Source organism: Rhinolophus sinicus, chromosome 7 (assembly GCF_057876585.1).
Source record: "Rhinolophus sinicus isolate RSI-liver-muscle chromosome 7, RSI-T2T, whole genome shotgun sequence".
NCBI classification, from domain to species: Eukaryota; Metazoa; Chordata; class Mammalia; order Chiroptera; family Rhinolophidae; genus Rhinolophus; species Rhinolophus sinicus.
In genome coordinates, this window is record NC_142507.1 from 50046404 (window position 1) to 50068643 (window position 22240).

General features: G+C 41.0%; 1 protein-coding gene across 2 annotated transcripts in view; it reads right to left on the reverse strand.

The window, feature by feature from the left end:
- NOTCH2 (notch receptor 2) overlaps positions 1-22240 on the reverse strand; it is a 149026-nt gene that overhangs the window by 18607 nt on the left and 108179 nt on the right. For both annotated transcript variants that reach the window (XM_074319094.2, XM_074319093.2), the window contains exons 13-22: positions 17462-17654; positions 15971-16116; positions 14292-14405; positions 11767-11886; positions 11204-11356; positions 9332-9560; positions 8374-8575; positions 6773-6926; positions 4712-4896; positions 2974-3106 (exon numbers count right to left, since the gene is read on the reverse strand). In XM_074319094.2, the coding sequence (XP_074175195.2) occupies positions 2974-3106; positions 4712-4896; positions 6773-6926; positions 8374-8575; positions 9332-9560; positions 11204-11356; positions 11767-11886; positions 14292-14405; positions 15971-16116; positions 17462-17654 (1629 nt within the window). The remainder of the gene's footprint in view (positions 1-2973; positions 3107-4711; positions 4897-6772; positions 6927-8373; positions 8576-9331; positions 9561-11203; positions 11357-11766; positions 11887-14291; positions 14406-15970; positions 16117-17461; positions 17655-22240) is intronic.

The following is a 22240-nucleotide window of genomic DNA, read 5'->3' on the forward strand; positions in this document are numbered from 1 at the left end:
AGCTAATTTCTGTAAGATATTAAGATCAAGAATGGAGCGGAAATAAAGGCTACAGATCTGAACAGAGACACCACAGACAAAGGAAAACCAAGTGACTCTTAAAAGAGAATATGTCCATCCACACTGAGGAGAAGCTGGTATGCTCATGCACTAGCTCAGCAACAACAATCAAAATTACAAATGCACATATGTATTCTCTAATCCAGCAACTCCATTTCTGAACATTTAGTCTACAAATATACTTACACACATGCAAGAAAACCCGAATTTCTATCGCTGGAGCACTGGTTAAGTAAAATAGGGTATGCCCATAAAAAGGAATTCTAGTGATAACAATTAAGGAAGTTATGTATTTTGATATGGAAACATATCCAATTAAGTAAAAAAAAAAAAAATCAAGTGCAAAAGAATGTTTCTAATAGTCTATCTTCAGAGTAAGAAGTGGGGAAAATTAAAATATCTTTGGCTTCTATAAACATAAAGAAATTCTGAAGGATACATAAAAACAACTCTCGAAAGATACATAAGTAACTGAAAAAAAAGTGGTGGTTACTTGTTTGTGGGTGAGGGAGAACTAGGTATGGGGGAGTGGGTTGGGAAGGAAGGAGACTTTTCACTGCATTGTTCGTGTGTGTGTGTGTGTGTGTGTGTGTGTGTGTGTGTGTAAAAGTTTGGACCATGTGCACGTTACCTATTTATAAACTAAATTGAAAAAAAGAAAGTAAAAACAAATAAAACCAGTATGTGCTCCCCCTCTCATAGAAATATTGGAAATTAGGGACTGCTAGTAAAATGAACATAAATGCCTATATCCCGATAGAATGGGGCTGGCGGTAATGGACAAACTGTATAAGTGAAAATGAGCTCAACCTCAGCCTAAAGCCAGGTAGCAGGGACAGGGAGGATTGTTACCATTAGCCTTTGACCTGGGAACTAGAGGTGTCCCCAGGCAAGATCCACTGCTCAAGAGGATAGGAATAAAAACAATCATTGTGGTAACTCTTGCAATGAGGTCACGGGTCTTGAGAGTCTCCTGTAACGTTGACCAACGTCTAGAGAAGTCAAGCCGGGAGAAATAAATACCAGTCCACATACCTAACCAAACATAGTATAATAACTTAATGAATTGTAAGGATGATAAACTCACAGACCTAACCAAACATAGTATAATAACTTAATGAATTGTAAGGATGATAAACTCACAGAGACCCACACCTACACACATCAGAACCAAAAGACAAAGACAGCGAGTATCAAAGAGAGAGAAGCAGCTCTCTTAAGAGACCTTCAGTAAGTTTAACAGCTGATTTCTTCTTAAAACAACATGGAGGTCCAAAGGCCGTGGGATGTCATATTCAAAGTGCTGAAAGAAAAAGACTGCCAATAACAATAGCCAGACTATTGTTTAAGCCATCCTTAACAACCGGTTAGAAGAGGGAAATTTTGTTGCCTTAAGAAATGGTCTATCCTAAAACTCTCTCTCATTAATCAAAAGTTCGTGGTAGAACAGACAGTTTAATGTTCAATGAATACCCACGTGCTCGCCTACATTTCCTAGTCTCCCTTGGAGTAAGGTTGAGAGCATTTTACTAATTCTGGCCAATATACTGTGAGCAATAGTGATGGGTGTCACTTCCAGACTGAGGTCATGAAAGCTGCTGCCTGACTTCACACGTTCTCTCTCTTCCCCCCCGCCGTGGAGGCCTTGGAGGTCAAATGTGTCTAACTACACATCTCAAATACTGGGGGTGCCAAAAAATGTATACACATGACTTGTATTCATCTTTTGTTACACATTGACTATCACAATTTTAACACAATTTTTTCCTTTCTTAAAATGTGCATATGTTTTTTTGGCACCCTCTGTATGTAGAGAGGCAGCCCAAGACATTCAGGAGTTTGAGTGACAAAAAAACCAAAAAAACAACACATTGTTGTGTTAAGCCACTGAAATTTGAGGTCGAACTTGCTACCACCAGAATCGTAGCTTGTCTCAAACAACACAGGTATTCAAAGGAACAAACTAAAAACAAACCTAAGTTGACTTTGACTTCTCTTTCAACTACTGATTTCTAAAGCAGGGAACAACTCTCCTTCTCCTGGGACAAATCTTCAAACATTTAAAGGCTTGTATCTCCTTAGTTTTCTTCCCCCCTTTAACCTCCTTGCTCAATAACTAGCCTACTTCTGGGGTGCGCTTCTATTCTAATTTAGCCAAACTCTGAACTCAAGGGAGGTAAATTATCCACCTTCACTGACACAAAGGTCTAAGGCAGAATGAAAATGTCCTGATAGTCTATCCTCTTTGACACTGAGAATGAATTTCCCATCATTGTGGATGGTCCCCTACATTTTCTTTCACAGGCTGCTCAGAGCAGGTACCATTATAACTACATGTCTTCTAACAAACAATACTCCAAGCTCTTTCCTAGAGACTGTTGGGGAGGCAAGGGCCATGCCCACCGCAGAATGATGCTCTACCCTTCCCAGTTTAGGGTTGGGTGACAGCAGGCCATATTGTAATTCTTAGTTACAGCCTGAGGCCACCAGCCTCCTTCCCTGGGCTTATGAAAATAGGCAGACATTTTCATTCATTCCTTGCCCCACCTTATGGAGGCAAGACTTGGCAAGTTTTATAAGCTGGTAAATGTGAATTATTTATTCAAGGGGCCCTTGGTTGGTTTCCCTCAGACTGCCAAGGAATCTTGCTAACCAGGCTAATTTTGTTGCAACATTATATCCAATCATTTCCACCTTCTGTGCTTCATGGAACCTACGATGTCAACATGGAGCAGACAGCCCTAAGAACGTGAGTCAGAACTTCAGAGCCAGGCAAGAGACGAGCGAATGAAAGGGCCAGAATGACCAGGATTCAGAAATGGCTGATTTTTTAAACACCCCCCTCAACACTAAAACGGGATGTATAACTTTGAGACTGCCCTGGACAGAGAACGGGGAAGGCTGATCACATACCCCGAGTGCCTGGTGGGCAGGAGCACTTGAAATGGTTCACCAGGTCGATGCAGGTGCCCCCGTTCTGGCACGGCTGATTCTGGCACTCGTCCACTTCATATTCGCAGTTGACACCCTGGTACCCTGGGACACACTGCCAGGAGCAAGCAAAAAAGACAAGAAGTCATTGGAACGCTGTTGGAAACGGACCGTGAGAGCACATGAGCGCTGGAAGGTTCCTGTGACCCTCTGCCCCCAGCCCCCACCCAGCGCTTGTGTGTTTCTCTGGCGTCGTCCCACTCCCGGTCATCGCCCGGGGCAGGGCTGACTCCAGCTTATCAGCTTCTGCCCACTGAAAACGCCACTTTAACGTGAAAGCAGGGATAGTTCAGATATGACCCCTGTGCAAAGCTTTTGTCCCTCCTGTGGGCAGGTTTTTCCCATCTTTAAAGTATGCATTCCTTTGCCTACGAGGAGGCAGGTCCTAATGCTGAGTCAGGTAGCAAGAGTGGATGGTAATAAAGACACTGCATGGAGATCTCCCGGTTCAGGAAACTACACGTATGTGTGAGAAACTGGTTGAGATGGGGTGAGGGCTGGGGAGGGGGCCAGCGTGCTGGGGCAGATCCAGGGGGTCGAAGGATTTCAGGACGGATCAAGAAGAAAGATATTGACCCCAGGGTGGCTTTATTTGGGCAATGCTGTGACAGGTCTGCATGTGGGGACAGTCTCTCACAGCATGAGATCGTCCAAATGGGGGACGAGGATCAGGAGGGGAGGGCAAGTGAACTCCAAGGGAAGGCAGGACTGAGCGGGACTTCCGGGTTTGGTGATGTCACTCAGCTGCCAGCCTGGGGTCTCTGAAGGGCAGCAGTGGCTGGGGGGTCTTTATTTCCTGGGGCTTATCTTATCTATGGCTAGCAGATAACTGGGTGCAGTTCTGCAGAATATACAAAGCAGGCAGGCTCTAAATGGCTAGAAATCTGCTTATTTCGGCTATGTTTCAGACAACTGGATGTGTAAAATTTTGATTTTGGTGCAGGTGGCTTTTGAGCTAACGGATTCCAGCCTGCTGTGAAGATGTAAATAACCCAGGGGCAAATATAGGCTCATTTAGGGGAAGAAGAGAAACAAAGCTTTTCTCAGCATTGCTTGGTGGCCTGAACTGGTATCCAATTCAGGTCTCTGGTATTCTGTTAATAATGTCTTGCTCGAACCATTATTAGCCCAGACATTGAGAAGACAGTCACATGTCCCTGAAAAGACACAAACTTCCTCAAATATATACATGTAACACTTAGTATGATGCTACACGGAACAGGCTGAGCAACACTTTTTTTTTTTTTTTTGAAAGAATTATTAGTGAATTGATAACTATATACAAAGGTGTCATGGATCAAAGGGACACCCCTCAAAGTGGTTTCTCCTATCACACCTGCGGTTCAGGGACATGCTGGGGCCACTGGGCTGTGTGGGCTGGGAAATGCAGTCTGGCAGTGAATATTGGTTCTGAATCCTGGGGGAGCCATCCCGTGGAAGTGAGATGCTTCCAGACCTCTATAAAAATATCTTACAAGAGCTGTTACCTTTTTGCACAGGGGGACTGAAAGAAACAGTGATTAGTCAACACTGTAATGGTGACTGGTAAAAAAAAACAATCTGTAAGTTTGTAAACAGAAGACCTGAGCAGCTATGCTAATGTTCACAACAGCCGCGCCATCTCGACAGGTCTCTGACATGGGCCGCTCGGCCCACTCACCTCACACCTGTATCCTCCGATGAAGTCACTGCAGGTGGCCCCGTGCTGGCAGGGATTGGACGAGCACTCCTTCAGCTGCTCCTCACAGTAGCTCCCAGTGTAGCCCAAGGGGCACTGGCAGTGATGGGAGTTCCCAGCATTGATGCAGACGCCGGAGTGCTGGCACAAGCGGTCCACAGGCAACCCTGGGAAACCCAGTGGAGGAAGGAACATCACAGGGGAGCATATGACATGTCAGGGTCACACCAGCTGATGAGCAAAGTAATCTCAGCCAGCGGACACATCAAATTTTATTCTCGTCTGGTTCACAACCCTCAACACCACATATACATTGAAAAGAAACTAGCCCTGAAATACGAATATGCCTTTGTTTCATTTAAAATACATTTCTTTCTTTTTTAATTAAAGTACAGTCGACATACCGTGTTTTATCAGTTTTAGGTGTACAACATCATAATTTGACATTGATATCTTGCAAAGTGATATCAATGCATTACTTATTGTGTTACTACACAGTAAGTCTAGTAACCATCTGTCACTGTACAAGGTTATTGCGATGTAATTGACTATATTCCCCATGCTGTACATTACATCCCTGTGACATTTATTTTTTAACTTTTGTAGCTAAAAGTTACTTTTTTTGTAACTAAAAGCTAAAAGTTTTGAAGTTTGTAGCTCTCAATCCCTTTATGTTTTTAACCCATCCGCCTCCCCACTTCCCTCTGGCAACCATCAGTTTGTTGTCTGTATCTATGAGTCACTTTCATTTTGCTTTTTAAGATTTCATATATAAGTGAAATTGCACAGTATTTGTCTTTCTCTGATTTATTTCATTTAGCATAATACCCTGTACATCACCTATGCTTGTCGTAAATGGCAAGATTTCCATTTCTTTTTATGACTAATATTCCATTATGTACACACATGCATATATGCCACATCTTCTTTATCTATTCATCTATGATGAAATATACAATGGGGGAAAGACAGTATCTTCAATGAATGATACTGGGAAAACTGAACAGACATGTGCAAAAAAATGAAACTATCACTTTCTTACACCATGTACAAAAATAAACTCAAAATTGATTAAGACTGAAATGTAAGACCCAAAACCATAAAACTCCTAGAAGAAACATAGGCAGTAAACTCTATAGCATCAGTCTTAACAATATATATATATATATTTTATATTTCTCCTCAGGCAAGGGCAACAAAAGCAAAAATACCAACTGAGATTACGTCAAACTGAAAAGTTTTTGCACAGAGAAGGACACCATCTACAGAATGAAAAGACAACCTACTGAGTGGGAGAAGATATTTGCAAATCACATATTTGATAAGGGGTTAAAATCCGAAATATATGAAGAACTCATAAAACTCAACATAAAAAAAAAAATTCAATTTAAAAAATGGGCAGAAAACCTGAATAGACACTTCTTCAGAGAAGACATACAGATGGCCAATAGGCATATGAAAAGATGCTCAACGTCACTAATCAAGGAAATGAAAATCAAAACCATAATAAGAGGTTACCTTACTCCGGTCAGAATGGCTATTATCAATAAATCAATAAACAACAAGTGCTGGCGAAACTGTGGACAAAAGGGACCCCTCATGCACTGCTGGTGGGATTGTAGACTGGTGCAGCCACCATGGAAATCAGTACGGAGGTTCCTCAAAAAATTAAAAATATATCTGCCTATGACTGAGCAATTCCACTTCTGGGTATTTATCCAAAGAAAATGAAAACACTAATACAAAAAGCTATCTGCACCCCCATGTTCCTGCAGTGCGATGTACAACAGCCAAGCTATGGGAGGAACCCAAGTGCCCATCGATAGATAAACAGACAAAGAAGAGGTGGTGTACAGATACATTTCTTTTTGGAATCTCTCAATCTGTTCCTCTCTGCCCTTTAACCTTCTGTCTCCAGAGCCTTACCCCCCATGACTGCCTGCCCTTCCCACTGGTCCCACAATCACAGGGCCTGCCCTACAACGCTGGGGCTCAGTAAATACTTCAGGGAATGAGCCTGGCGCCCGAGGGGGTGGCTCTCACCTCTGTGGGAGGCTGCCACCTCACAGGACACATTGGGCACGTCACAGTATGCACCGGCCCATCCAGACGGACACAGGCACCAGGATTCTGCTTTTTCCTGAATGCAAGTCCCTTTGTTTTTACATGGAGATCGACTGCAGAGGTTCACCAGGGTCTGAAACAGAGACAAACTCATGCGTGAATAGCCACATACCAGAAGCAAACAAAACAAGTGACACTGCATTTGAAGAAATCAAAGAGAAGCACACTGATGTTTTTGTTGTTGTGTCAAGTCCTCACCCCAGCCTTAACCTGGTTCCAGTGTCCCCCCCGTAATCTAATCACGTTATGTCATCAAATTCCTCTTAGCTCTGCTATTTGAAAAGTTCTTACCACAGAAGTCTAAGAACTTGAGGACACCCAATAGCTTGAGTTATTCTCTATGTCACAATTATGTCTGGATATATGACCACCCTGTAGGGTTAGGGAGCAAGAGAGTTAAAGCTGTCAGGTCCACCACTCCCTGTGCTTGTCCTGGGGGAGAAATCCTCGTGGGTCTTGAGCAAATCTGTCAGTGGTGAAAATGAATAAAAGCACTTCAAGTCTGTTCATAAACCTAAAAATGGTCCGAGAGCTTATTGTGAGGGGAGAAAATCTGGTTTATGAAAAACCTGAGCAGGGTGAGAGCGGACTAGCGCCTTTCTCCACAATTCACATGTGGCGATTTGGCGTCTGGGGAGAGGAAAGCCAAATTCACCATACAGACTGCGCGGGAAAGAAAGGGCCCAGGGGGCAAGGGCAGAACGCTCCCCCTGCATGTATAACCTCACACCGTGGAAACGAGCAGGGACCCAGTGAAGACTGTCCTCCCGACCCACGGAATCAGCCACAAGCTGTTTAATGTGCAGAGGTGGGTATTTGCATGTCCACAATAGCCAAAGGTTTAGTGACGTGTACTCTATAAGGCTAGTTACATTTGACCGGGAAATCCTCCCTTCTTTTGAGTTCTGTAATTCTGTCGTGTCATTATTGTTGTAAGAGGTGAAACAGCATGAAGTTAAACACAATGTTTGGTATGCAACCTTGGAAGAGCTGTTTTGTCCCTCAGGGACTCAGTTTTTTCTTCCAGGAAATGAAAGGCTAGACGAGTTGGTTCTGAGGGGACCTCCCATCCTAAGAGTCTATGAAAATGTATATTTATATATTTGAATTTAAAGCATATGTGAATAGCTCGGTTTAGAGAATGTACAATGCTATAAGACATGGTAATTATTATTATCCCCTTAGATGTTATATCTGACCTTTAAAGATTTAATTCTGATCGTTCTTTACTTCCATTTTTGTATTTCCAATGACATCTACGTGCTTATGTCCCACATGTATTTTTCTGCAGTTCTCGGTGAGCCTGTTACCACTATCTTATGTTTGTGAATCCGTATCATCTTGACACTGTCACCATTTTGGAATCTACCAGCCATGGAGAAGTTACCCAGATTTATCTCAGGGACATCCCTGAGACCCAGAACTTTCTCTTTTAGGAGGGGCTTCTTTTGTTTAGAAAAGAAATAGGTGTGATACTCTGTGACTCTGAGGGAGCTAAGTGAGTAGATGGATTTAATTACCTGGCAGTTTTTCCCAGTGTAGCCCAAGGGGCAGATGCAGCGGTAGGTACCCAGGCCGTCCACACAGGTTCCTTCATTCAGGCATGGGTGAGAGTTGCACTCATTGATCTCCTGGAGGCAGAAGGAGCCAGTGAAGCTCACAGGGCACAAACAGGAGAAGGAATTAATCCCGTCGATGCAAGTGCCACCATTGAAGCAGGAGCTGAGACACAAACAGGGAGAGCAACATCAGCTACGGCGTCTGGTTCCTCTGACCTGCCATTTAGGAAGTGAGGCTGCTGGAATCCCAGCTGCTACACAGGCAAATACTCCTGAGCACCCACAATGCCTACATCCAGCAGATTTTACCTTTTTCCAAACTAGACTGCTTGCTAATTGGCCTTGAGTCCCAGCTTCCTTTCTACAACCAAGCAGCTTAGAGGAATATTGAAAAGGTTTGAGCTTATTAGAGATTCCTAGAGAAAGCGAAGGTTTCCAGATTTTACCCAGTCCTTCTGCAGTTTTCCATGTGTTATATTTCATTTTCCCTAAGTCAGTGTATAAGAAAAGTGCAAAATAGATAGTCCTTGGCTCTAGATTTCTTTATGAAAAAGACACAGAAAAAACTCATTAATAATAAAAAAAGAAAAAAAAAGAAAAATACCTCCCAGAGTAATGACAAATCTGTGAAGAAATGGGAATTTCTAAATTGTCAACTAAAATGAACAAAAGGAGAATGGAACAGAATTATAGCTCTTTCTGTTCCTTATGCAAGAAATAAATGACGATCCATGCCACCAAGCTTGACCTGCTAATTCCGTGTCTACAAGAAACCAGGAACTGGGCAATAGGATGTGGTTGTGGCCTGGGTCTCAAGCGATGCCTTGTCCCTGCCCCACAAAGTACTGTGCTTTGTAGTTTCCAGTCCTTTCTCCCCTTTCCCATAGGACACTGGTGCCTGAGTGCACGGGCTGCTCACCTCTCAGTGCACTCGTTGATGTTGTTCTCACAATGGGCTCCATCAAATCCCGCCGGGCACTTGCAAGTGTAACTGTTGACATAGTCGGAGCAGGTCCCTCCATTCTTACAGGGTTCGCTCAGACACTCATTCATGTCTGTCTGACACTTATCCCCAGTGAAGCCCGGAAGGCAGAGGCAGGAGAAAGTATTCACCCCATCTGCGCAGGAACCTCCATTCTGGCAAGGATCTAAGCCATTATACACGAGAATTAGAGCTCTGAACAGCAGCAGCCATTTAATCTTAGACTCATGAAGGGAAGCGACCTGAACTGAGTCATACTGAGAACCGTAACAATTCTGACTTTTCTGCACTTGGGCTTTTCAGATATTTGCTTTATAACTATTTTTATATAGCTTCTGTTTGATTTTCTTTTGAAGAGGAAGACTTTAATTTTAATAAAATTCAATATCCCTATAATTTTCTTTTAGTTCATGTTTCTTGTGTCTTGTTTAACAAATCTTTGCCTAACAAAAGGTCACTGAGGTGTATCTTCTTTGATTTCTTCTAAAAATTTTGTACTTTTAGCACTGACCTTTAAAGGTCCACAATCTATTTGGAGTTAACTTGTACATATAGTGTGAGTTTTAAAGGTTTTTAAAGAATTTGTATCTAGGATATAAACAACTCTTTCAACTCAACAGTAAGACAAATTTTCAATTTTTCAAATGCGCAGAAGATTTGAATAGACATTACACTGAGTAAGATATACAGCTGGCCAATAAGCGCATGAAAAGATACTCAACATCATTAATAATCAGAGAAATGCAAGTTAAAACCACTGTGAAATAACATATGCACCCACTAGAATGGCTAAAATTAAAACGAGTAATCACACCAAGTGTTGCTGAGGATGTGGTGTAACTGCAACTCTCATGCAATGCTAGGAGGAGAGAAAATGGTACAACCACCTTGGAAAACATTTTGGCAATTGTGTAAAAAGCTTAACATATACCTGCCACATAATTAATCTATCATCTGGATATTTTCTCAAAAGATATGCAATCACTTGTCCACACAGACTCATTCCTAGGAGCTTTATTTGCAATACCCCCATACTGGAAAAAAGCCCAATGTCCTGCTAGTAAATTGTACTATATCCAAACAATGGGGTACCATTCGCAATAGAACAGAATGAACTAGCAATACACACAACATGGATGAGTCTCAAAAAATATGCTGAGTGAGAGAGGTCACGTTCCCTCTCCCCCAAAGAGTTTTCATTATGATTCCATTTATATAAAATTGTGAGAAATGCAAACAAATCTATAATGACAGAGCTAGGTCCCTGGTTGCCCGGGGCAGGGACGTGGAAAGGAGGCTTAAGTGACAAAAGAGATGAGAATACTTTTAGGAGGATGGATCTGTTCATTCTCTTTGAGTGATGGTTTCAGTCACCATATGTCAAAATTTATTGAATTGTACATTTAAAATATTGGCAGTGTATTATATGTTCATTCTACCTCACTAGATCTGCTTAAAAAAAAAAAGCTATCAGAGCACTGTCCCCACTTTGTCAACGTAAATCAGTAAAAGGGCATGCTTAAAAGAGATGTCATTGCCTCAACTCCTAAAGCTACTAGCTTCAAAAAGAAGGTTTTAAAAATATTAGGTTGGTGCAAAAGGAATTGTGGTTTTTGCAAATTTTTTTAACCTTTTAAACCACAATTATTTTTGCACCAACCTAATACTAATGTGTAAGACACATGAGAAACTACTCAGATGGCCAGTCTCGGCACTGAGAGTCTGTGGCCTTCACTGAATTCTTCTGGACGCCGTATGTGCTTTCCTGCCCCTCCCTCAGGGGGCTGAGGAGCTGCCTGGCATACTCACTGGCGAGGCAGTCATCAATATCCTCCTCACAATCCATGCCACTGAAGCCTGGAGGACACTCGCACATGTAGCTGCCCTGGGTGTTATGGCAGAGACCATGGTTCATGCAGGGCTTGGAGACACACTCATCAATGTCAATGGTACACCGCTGACCTGGAAACACAGGGGTTAATGAATGGTCTGGTCTTTGGAAGCTGATTCCCAAAGATTTTTATGTGGGGCCTGAGCTTTGGCTGGGGTGGATGGGGCTACTCCAAGGGTATGCTGGTTGGTCTCCTACTTTGGGAAGTACCTCAAGGCTTCTGTGCCCTTGGCACGTTGCTGCCCAGGGGCCAAAATTCCCTATAGGTTTCAGACTCAGGTTGGAGTATTCCGGCCACTAGGGGGCCCCACAGACATGCAAACCGGAAAGGCTTTCTAAGCCATTCCAGTTAGCGGCTCCTGTACAAAGCCTGTGGCCTTGACAAAGAGGGCAGGCCTCAGAAACGCAGGGCTTTCCATGGCATTTGATGACCTGACCACTTTGTGTACAACTTTTGGCGTCTCCACTCCAGTGTTGTTACCTTGCCAGCCAGGAGCGCACAGACAGGTGTAACTCTCAAAATTTGGTGCCTCTTTGCAAACAGCACCATTCTCACAAGGGTTTGGGGAACAGGGAGCCAATACAGTCTGACAGTTCTTGCCTGTAAAGCAAATGACAAAAAAAGAAAGAGTTTATGACAGAGAAGTGGCCAAGGAAATGGAAATTACCCCAAATTCTATACCAAAGGATGCTCTCCGAATGAAAATCTAAAGTAGTGGTTGAGGGCTTTGGAACCTGAGAGAAAGACCCGTGGTCCCCCGAATCTTGGCTCTGATTTGATTACTAACAGTGTGACCTCAGGTGAGTTATTTATCTTCTCTGAGCCTTCCACGTAAGTAAAATGGGAATTAGGATGGCATGTTAACTCACAGAGGCTTTTTGAGGATTAAATGAAAAATGCTTACAAAGTCCTTATTAGCATAGAGCCTGGCACGTACAGTGAGTGTGCAACACTTGGTGGGCAGCTGTCATCTTCATGTTAGGAACCACGAGTGGTTAAGTGCATTTGGACACCTGCCTCCATCAGGAGCAAAGATTCAGCAACTCAGAAGCTCAGCTGCACAGATCCTCCGTGTGAGCAAGGAGGGAACAACAATACGCTCTCCTATTCCTCACAACCGCTACTGGTCCCAGAAGGCAGTGGGGTGAATCAGAAGTCCATCGAGGTGGGGAGCAGTGAAGTAATTCTGACTGCCTAGCAACATGTTTCCTTATACTGACATCAACAACATGACATCAGTGTTTGCCCACCAATATTTTCTGCCTTAGTATGCGGAATGTAAGCTTCCAGCAAAAAAAATAAATAAATAAGAATGCTCTTATTAAAAGAGAGATGAGGTTGTAGTCAAAGTTAAGTTACAACTAATTCAATTTACAATTTTATACTAAAATTTTGTATTCAGAAAGAAAAAAAAATTACCATAAGTTTTCACCAAAATCCCCAACCAGTTTTTAATGTCTGTCAGAATAGTGGCTCACAGGGGAAGGCAGTACTGCTTAGTTCCCTTCATGATGGCCAAACCTAATGACACTTAGAACCCTTAGCTCTACTCAGTGCTGAAATTTTAATCTGTATAGGTTTTCAGTCTAATATAATTTCTCAAAGTTCACACGTAGTCAATTCTGTTATTGGGATCCTAACCTGAAGAAAAACCAACCTCCAGCCTATAGTCACATATTCCTGTAGTATCTGAATAGCAAGAAGACAACATAAACATTTTCAAGATGAGCTATATATACACCTAAGTCACCCTCAGGTGAGCTTCCGATGCGGCTGACAATAGTGACACCTGCGTACATCTCCACATGTCATCAGTTCTCGGTCTTTATGGTTGTAGGTGAGACGATCTCATAACCAACAAATGTGATCAGCACCGTCACTAAGGAATGGTATGATTTCGACTGTCTTCATCTGGGGATAGTTACGGATCTCCGATAACTCTGATTTTATCAACCAGGCTGGCTAAATGCAGTTTCCCTGCACGAACATTTCTAAAGAAGGGCAAGGAGGTGGTATCAAGTCTCTCAGGTAACAGAGTCATGCTTTGGGCCACTCTGCCACTCGAAACTGCTTCGAATCACTAGTAACAGCGATCATGAACAGCCCAAGACTCCAAGAAAGTGAGGATTCAGCATGCTGCACACCGGAGAAACATGCAAAGCCATTGGCCATGTTTCGGTTTTGTTCCCCACAGATGAAAAAAAATAAAAAACATGGACGATGAGGTAAACAAGCCACACGGATACAACCAATCACAAGATGGCAGTAACGAGGCAGGCGAACACAAAAAAAATGTCCAAGCACATTCCTCAAATACCATCTGAAACAAAGAACACCTGATAGGAAATGAAGTCACACCCATGTCTTCTGTGTGTGCTCGCCATCCAGGGCAATCCCTCTCTGAAGGAGACGCAGTGGTACTGAACGTGAGGAGAAGAATGGCAGTTAAGAGGACAAGCTTTGGCTTCAGAGAGATTCAGGGCCAAATCCTGCATCTCCCACATACCTGCGTGACCTTCAACAAGTAACCTCTCTTTGCCCTGGATTCTTCATGTATAAAATAGTGATAGGAACGTCTACTTTGCAGAATTCTTGTGAATGATCCAAAGTACATAAAGTAGCTGGCACATAGTAAATTACCAGTAACTGATAGTTGTTGTGTTATTGAAACTCAGACTAAGACCACAGGCCATGGAGACACTGGGTCCATTCAGATAACAGACAAAACTAGCAGCTCTGCGTCAGTCCCAGCCACATAGACTCAAACAAACATTCCAAACCCTACAGCACAAAGAACACAAACGAGTTTCCCCAGCACTTGCATCTAGGGAGGCCACAGTGCTTCTCAGAGTTCAGGATCGAGTCAGCGAGTAGGATGGGTGACCAGCGAGGGATTCCTCAAAGCAGTATCACTGCCCCACAGATCCCGTCTCTGAGACTCAGAGGTTTGAAACGACAAGGCAAGACCAAGCTTCCCCTTTGAACTCTTCACCTGCAGGACTCACCTGTGTATGGCAGCACACAGTGGCAAGTGTAACCACTTATGTCATCAAAGCAGGTGCCTTGGTTCAGACACGGATTTGAAGCACATTCATTAATATTCACCTGACAGTTGTAGCCTGTAGACGGAAAAGGGGAAAGACCAAAAACAGTGAAACGTTCTGTTGGCCTGCTCCTCATGATCTCAATTACTAAGCCATCCTCTCCGTGGTACATTTTAAACACCTCAGAACCGCATGAATTTCTTCAGGCCACTACAACCCCTGTTCATTCATTTCAGTCACGGTCCTTGACATACAGTCAGTCAGTCAGTAAAAGACAGTGTTTCATCAGTCAAAAAGATGAGTGGAAGAACAACATATTCTAATAGCCTGAAAGTCTAATGCATCTCCGAAGACAGCTCAAGTAATTTCTCAAAAATGGAACAAGAAGTTCATTAAGGTAAAAATCTGCTGCTGTATCTAAATATATGCGCTCTTTCTATACAAAGTATCTGCTGTGGGCTTAAAAAGGGGGTAGAAGTGATCAAGGGATCACATTCTTTAATACATTAATCAAAGCCTCAGTTATGCCCCCTCTCTCGTATGCACAGTCTGCTACCGATGTGGTCGTATTCCAGAAGCCACAAAGATATCTTCCCCTGATCCAAGATAACTACTCCCACTACAGAAAAGAAAAAAGTAAAGAACCATTAATGGGGATAGGACAGTACCAAATATTACACACCTTTGCATCTTCAATAAAGGCTGGCACAGAGCCTTAAAATAGAGAAACTGTTTAAAAAAAAAAAAAAAAAAAAAAGATGCCCAGAGAGTGCAGAGATTTTGCTACTCAATAGCCATACAACAATGGATTGTGTGTTTTGATTTTGATTTTGTTTGTTGATTAGTAAGTCTCAGTGAGATCAAGAAATAAAAGTGCTTTTAAATCTATACTTTTTTTGCAAATGTAATATGTCAATAAATGAATCACTAAAATATGGTATGAGAACATTTTCAAGTAATCAAATAAAGTGACTCTGAAACACACTGATGATTCGCTGCAGTCTGGCACAATTTTTGAGTAGGAAAATCAGTGACTAGGTGAATAGAGGATTGCCAACATGAATGATTTACCCACAGATTTCTCACTCATGAGTTTCCAAGAGAAAATCCATGGTAGAAATACAACAGGGACCACTCAAAAAAATGATTTTACACAATACCCACTATGACGTATGTTTCCAGAAGGCCATAGGGGACTATGTTTTTAAGACTATTTTAAAGTGTAAGAGAATTTGTTGGGTTTTGAACACATGGGTTCTTCCATGATATTATTGGTATCAAAATTACAGTAAGACAATATTTTCCTTCTACTAACAATATCTCTTTTGAGTTTTCATAGAACCAAAGCTGCACCAAGAAGCTTACAATTAGAACAGCTGTCCAAAGTCTTGTTAAGTGGAGTCCTGGCTGCTCACCTGAAACACTACTGTTTCAATAGCTCACGTCTCCCAGGCTGAACGTGGAATCAATATCCGTGTATGTTTTTGTTCCCCAAGTGTCTTATAAATAGTAAGTGCTCAAATTATCTTTGGTATATGAATGGATAGAAGAAAAGAAAGGGAAAGGAAGACGAGAGGCCAACAGTATGCAACAACAAAAAGGCAGAGAAAGGAGATGGAAATGGGTGCTTTTGCCCTCACCTTTAAAGCCCTTCTTGCAAGCACACCTGTACCCATCCACCAGGTTGTCACAAGTCCCTCCATTTTGGCATGGATTAGAGAGGCATTCATTTTTGTCCACTTCACAGTTGATGCCAACCCAGCCTGCATCACAGAGGCACTTGTATCTGAAAGATGACATTATTTACTATGGCAGATGAATGTACAACTGAGTCATAGTTCAAATACAGGTCTTGGTGAAGAAACCAGAGACAGAGGAGCTCATATCTCCTCTTCCAGGGACCTATATGCGGATCAGCGTGGACACGGTATGAATCACGTGGGCCCATCTGGAGTACTCAGGAAACAGACCTCCCTGGTGCTTCCCTGGTTCATAAAGATGCTAGAGAAATTAATTCATTACTGGGAGCTTTCATATGCAAAGAGTGGTTGTTGGTACAACATAGTGGGCCAATCCGAAAGACACATTAACATGGGTAAATCTGTACAGTTCCTTTTCTTATAAATAAAACTAAAGTAAAGCAAACCTTAGGATCAGTTGTTTCACCCAGGAAGGAGGCTAGTATGAGAGCCTCTAAGCCACTCTGAAGATCTCCTGGCATGCCTGACTTTCTATGTTTTGTACTGACCTGAATCCCTGCCCCAGAAAGCACCTAGGGTACCAGGCAGGAACAGGCAAAAAATGAAGGTATTGGAAACCAATAGATATTGTTCACAATTTGAACCTCATTAGCACTTAGAATGTGGAATCAGGAGATAGCCTCCTTGTCTGGGGATCCTCGGGAAATGCAGATGGGTTGGGATGCTTTGAAGTCTGTCATCTCCGAAACATAAACACTGAGGTAATTCCTCTTGGAAGTCCCTTCCCTTCCCATTTGCCTTTAAATTCTTTAAATTCATTCTTTCACCTATTCTAAGAACAGCAGATGGCAATGCCCAGAGTCCTGTCCTCCGGCAACCATAGCAAGAGTAGAGGACTACCTCCTGGGACTTAATTCACACGCTGTGACTCTAGAAAGTCACCTACCAACACATCACACAACTAACTCCATGGGGCTTGCGAACTACGAACGTTTTATCAGGGCCATGCTTCACATTAGCAGAGACCAACTCTACTACAGTGGCACACACTGGAACTGCACTAGAACAGAGTTGAGCTTTTTGTTTTGTAAGCAGGGGGGGGAAAAATCAAAGAGAACATCCCTCAGAACTTTATCTTGCAATAAGTATGAAAAGCAACATTGCCAGAGACTCATAAAACAACCCTGGACACCTCCCAGGTGCTGACTACCCACAGGAGGGAAACATTCTTCCTTCTTTTCTACCTGCTCAGTCATGGAAGTTAGGGAAGAGGGATAGTTTGGAAGGCTGTGATGCAGCCTATCAAACTCTTCAGCCAAGTGCCAGCTCTAGTTGCTGACTGATTTCTACAGGGGATGGCCAGGACTTAAACCCAACTGGTCAATAAGACACAGGTCAAGAAGAAAGTATAAATACACGGCAGCTACTCACCCACTGAGGCCCCCAGTACAGTTCCCGTGGATGCACGGATTGCTCAGGCACTCGTTCACCTGTGAGTAGCAGCTGGGGTGATGGGGCCCCTCAGGGCATATACAGCGGAAACCATTCACGTCGTTGATGCACGTGGCACCCTTGCGACAGGGATTGGAGGCACACTCATCAATGTCAATGTTACATCTCTGTCCTGTAGGGAAGGGGGACAGTAGCGGTCAAATCCAAAATGTTTTGGGAATAGACACAGAACTATGAGACCTGTTGTGCTGACACCTTCATATGTACAGGCCTTAAGAAGCCGTGGGTGCCACATGTCAAGATTTAAGGAATAAGACACCCAAAAGCACAGAGTGCCATGAGAAGAAGGAGCAAACAGCATTGTCTTTTGGTAAGGAAGCAAAGTTAACAAAATGCTGGAATGGTGTTATAGTGTTTTGACATATATTTATTCTTCACTCCATCTTAGAAATGGGGACACTTCACAAGGATTTAGAAAGAGAACATCAAATGTTACCAAAATAGGCAGCTCCTTTTGACACTGCTCTAAGTACTCTCAAAGAAGCTTATTCTTCCCAAATAAGAAAAAGTGAAAGGAGTTCATCACCACCAAATCAGTATTACAAGGAATTTTAAAGGGACTTCTTTAAGAAGAAAGGGAAAAAAAGAATAAAAATAATCATAAACATGAATAATAAAATGGCAATAACTACATATCTACCAACAATCCTTTAAGGGTAAATCAAAAGACATAGGTAGCTGAATGGGTAAGAAAACAAGACCCATACATATGCTGCCTATAAGAAACCCACTTCAGATAGACAGACACACAGACAGACTGAAAGTAAAGGGATGGAAGAAGATATTTCACATGAATGGAAATGAAAAAGAAAAACCGCAGTAGCAATACTTATATCAGACAAAATGGACGTTAAAACAAAGGCTATAACAAGAGACAAGGAAGGACATTTCATGATAAAAGGATCAATCCAACAAGAGGATATAATCCTTGTAAGTATTTACGCACCCAACTAGGAGCATCTAAATATATAAAGCAAATATTGATGGACATAAAGGGAGAGATTGACAGTAATACAGTAATTGTAGGGGAAGTTTTCACCCTATTGACATCGATGGCCAGATCATCCAAACAGAAAATCAAGAATGAAACAGTGGCCTTAAGTGACACATTAAACCAGAAGGATTTAATCGATATTTTAGCGTACTTTACCTCAAAGCAGCAGAATATACATTCTTTTCAAGCACACATGGAACATGTTCCAGGATAGAGCACGTTAGGCCACAAAACAAGTATCAATAAATTTAAGAAGACTGAAACCATACCAAGTACCTCTAATCACAACCAGAAAGCAATTACAAGAAGAAAACAGAAAAACACACAAACACAAGGAGGCTAAATAACATGCTACTAAACAATGAATGGGTCAACAACGAGATCAAAGAAGAAATCAAAACATACCTTGAGACAAAAGAAAATGAAAACACATGACCCAAAATCTATGGGACACATCCAAAGCAGTCCTAAGAGGGAAATACAGGCCTACCTCAAGAAACAAGAAAAATCTCAAGTAAATAATCAACCTTACACGTAAAGGAACTAGAAAAAGAAGAACAGATAAAGTCCAAAGTGAGTAGAAGGAAGAAATAATAAAGATCAGAGTGGAAATAAATGAAATGAAGTCTAAAAAAAAATACAAAAGATCAATGAAACAAAGAGCTAGTCCTTTGAAAATACAAACAAAATTGATAAACATTTAACCAGACTCATCAAGAAAAAGAGAGGACCCAAATAAATAAAATCAGAAATGAAAAAGGAGAAGGGACAACTGACACCACAGAAATATAAAAGATTATAAGAAAATACTACAAACAATTATATGCCAACAAATTCAACAACCTGGAAGATGTGGATAAATTCCTATAAACATACAATCCTCCAAGGCTGAATAAAAAAGAAACAGAAAATACCTAGTGATAAATTTAACCAAGGAGGTAAAAGACCTGTACTTGGAAAATTATAAGACATTTTAAAAAAGAAATTGAGGAAGATACAAATAAATGGAAGCATATACCATGCTTATGGATGGGAAGAATTAGCATCATTAAAATGTCCATACTACCCAAAGCAATCTATAGACTCAATGCAATCTTTATTAAAGTACCAATGGCATTTTTTTTTCACAGAACTAGAACGAAGAATCTTAAAATTTATATAGAATCACAAAAGACCCTGAATAACTACAGCAATCGAGAAAAAAGAACAAAGTTGGAGTTAACACAATACCTGATATCAAACTATACTACAAGGCTATAGTAATCAAAACTGGCATAAGAGCAGGCACATAGATCAATGGAACGGAGAGCCCTGAAATAAACCTACACCTATATGGTCCATTAATGTATGACAAAGGAGGCAAGACTATACAATGGGTTAAAGACAACCTCTTCCATAAATGCTGTTGGGAAAACTAGACAGATATATGCAAAAAAAAAGAAAAAAAAAAAAGAAAAAAGAAACTCGATCACTTTCTTAACACCATACACCAGGATAAACTTGAAGTGTATTAAAGACTTAAATGTAAGACCCGAAACCAAAAAATTCCTAGAAGAAAACATAGGCAGTAAACTCTTTGACATTGCTCTTAGTAATATTTTTTTTGGGGTATATCTCCTCAGGTAAAGGAAACAAAAGAAAAGAAAAACAAATGGAACTATATCAAACTAAAATGTTTTTGCACAGCAAAGGAAACCATCAACAAGATGAAAAGACAACGTACGGAATAGGAGAATATTTTCACCAATGATATAATTGACAAGGAGTTAATATACAAAATTTATAAAGAATCCATACTACTTAACACCAAAAAAACCCCAACAATCCAATTGAAAAATGGGCATAGGACCTGAATAGACATTTCTCCAAAGGGGACATATAGATGGCCAGTAGACATGAAAAAATGCTCAACATCATTAGTTCTCAGAGAAATGAAAATCCAAACCACAATGAGATATCACCTCACTCCTATCAGAATGGCTATTATCAATAAGTCAGCAAACAACAAGTGCTGGCTAGGATGTGGAGAAAAGAGAACCCTCGTGCATTGTTGGTGGAATTGCAAATTGGTACAGCCACTATGGAAAACAGTACGGAGGTTCCTCAAAAAATTAAAAATAGAAGTACCTTATGACCCAGCAATTCCATTTCTGGGTATTTATCCGAATAAATTCAAAACACTAATTCAAAAAGATATGTGCATCCCTATGTTCACTGCAGCATTATTTACAACGACCAAGATATGGCAGCAACTAAAGTGCCCATCAATGACGACTGGATAAAGTAGAGGTGGTACATATGTACAATAGAATATTACTCAGCCATAAAAAAGAATAAAATCTTACCATTTGTGACAACATGGGTGGACCTAGAGGATTTTACATGAAGTGAAATAAGTCAGATAGAGAAACACAAATACCACATGATTTCACTTATATATGGAATCTAAAGAATGAAATAAACAAACAAAACAGAAACAGACTCAGATACAGAGAACAAACTGATAGTCTCCAGAGTGGGGTAGGGTGGGGGCTGGATAAAAAAGGTGAAGGGATTAAGAAGTATAAATTGGTAACTACAAAATAGTCATGGGGATATAAAGTACAGCAGAGGGAATATAGTCAATAATATTGTAATAACTATGTATAGTGCCAGCGGGGTACTAGACTTATCAGAGGAATCACTTCATAAATTATATAAATGTTTAACCACTATGCTATCCATCTGAAACTAATATAATATTAAATGTCAGCTGTAATTGAAAAAAATAAACATTAAAGAAAGCAGTTTACCTTATCACTGTTTTCAGCCGGTTTACCGCAAATTCATTTTTTCAGTTAGTCAAGCGCTTACATTTCTACATATGGTAAATCTCAATTGAGTAGAATGCTTAGTGAATGGACTAATAATTTAATGATTCATTTGGTTAAAAAGAAAAGCTATTTTGCTTTCATTCTCAGAGTTGTATCAATCCACTTTCTGCCTCAGGAAGAAGAGTATCCTAAATATAATTTTATTGTCCTCTGATAGTTGAGAAAACAATTGAGGGTCTTTCAATTTAGACCAGTGGTTCTCAAACTTTCATATGCAAAGGGAGTTGCTTATAGTGTTTGTTTTAAAAGGGGATTCTTAGATACCAGGGACTGTGAGGGGTAGGGTTTAGCAAACCACATTTTAAATAGTACAAGTGGTTCAAATACTACATTTTGAGAAACTCTGATACAGACCATTATTACTTTATCATAATGCAATAATGTAAATGCACAGAATAGATGACATTGAAGTGAATATGCTGTTCCTCTAAAATGTACCCAAGACTGCACTTTGAAAACACGTCTGTTATAACCTTGACCTTTATTCCCTCAAGCTGAACAAAGTATGCCAGTTATATAAGAGTTTTGCTTTGTTAAATTTTGAATAATTGAGCTTTAACTATATATTCCAAATGATATAAAACTTAACAATAACCCACAATGTTGTAAATGCTACTGCTCTGGAGGAATTTATACATTTCAAAGAATACAATGTTCTGACTCAGATAAAAACATGCATTTTTTATTGCAGAAAGAGTAACCCTGCATTTGGAACAGGAAATTCCAAATGAAATAGATACACACCCCTTTAAAGTATGGGTATTAACATTTTTTCACTCTCCATTGCTCTCTAAACCATGATTGGTGGTTCTTGTGGTAAAGACCCATAAT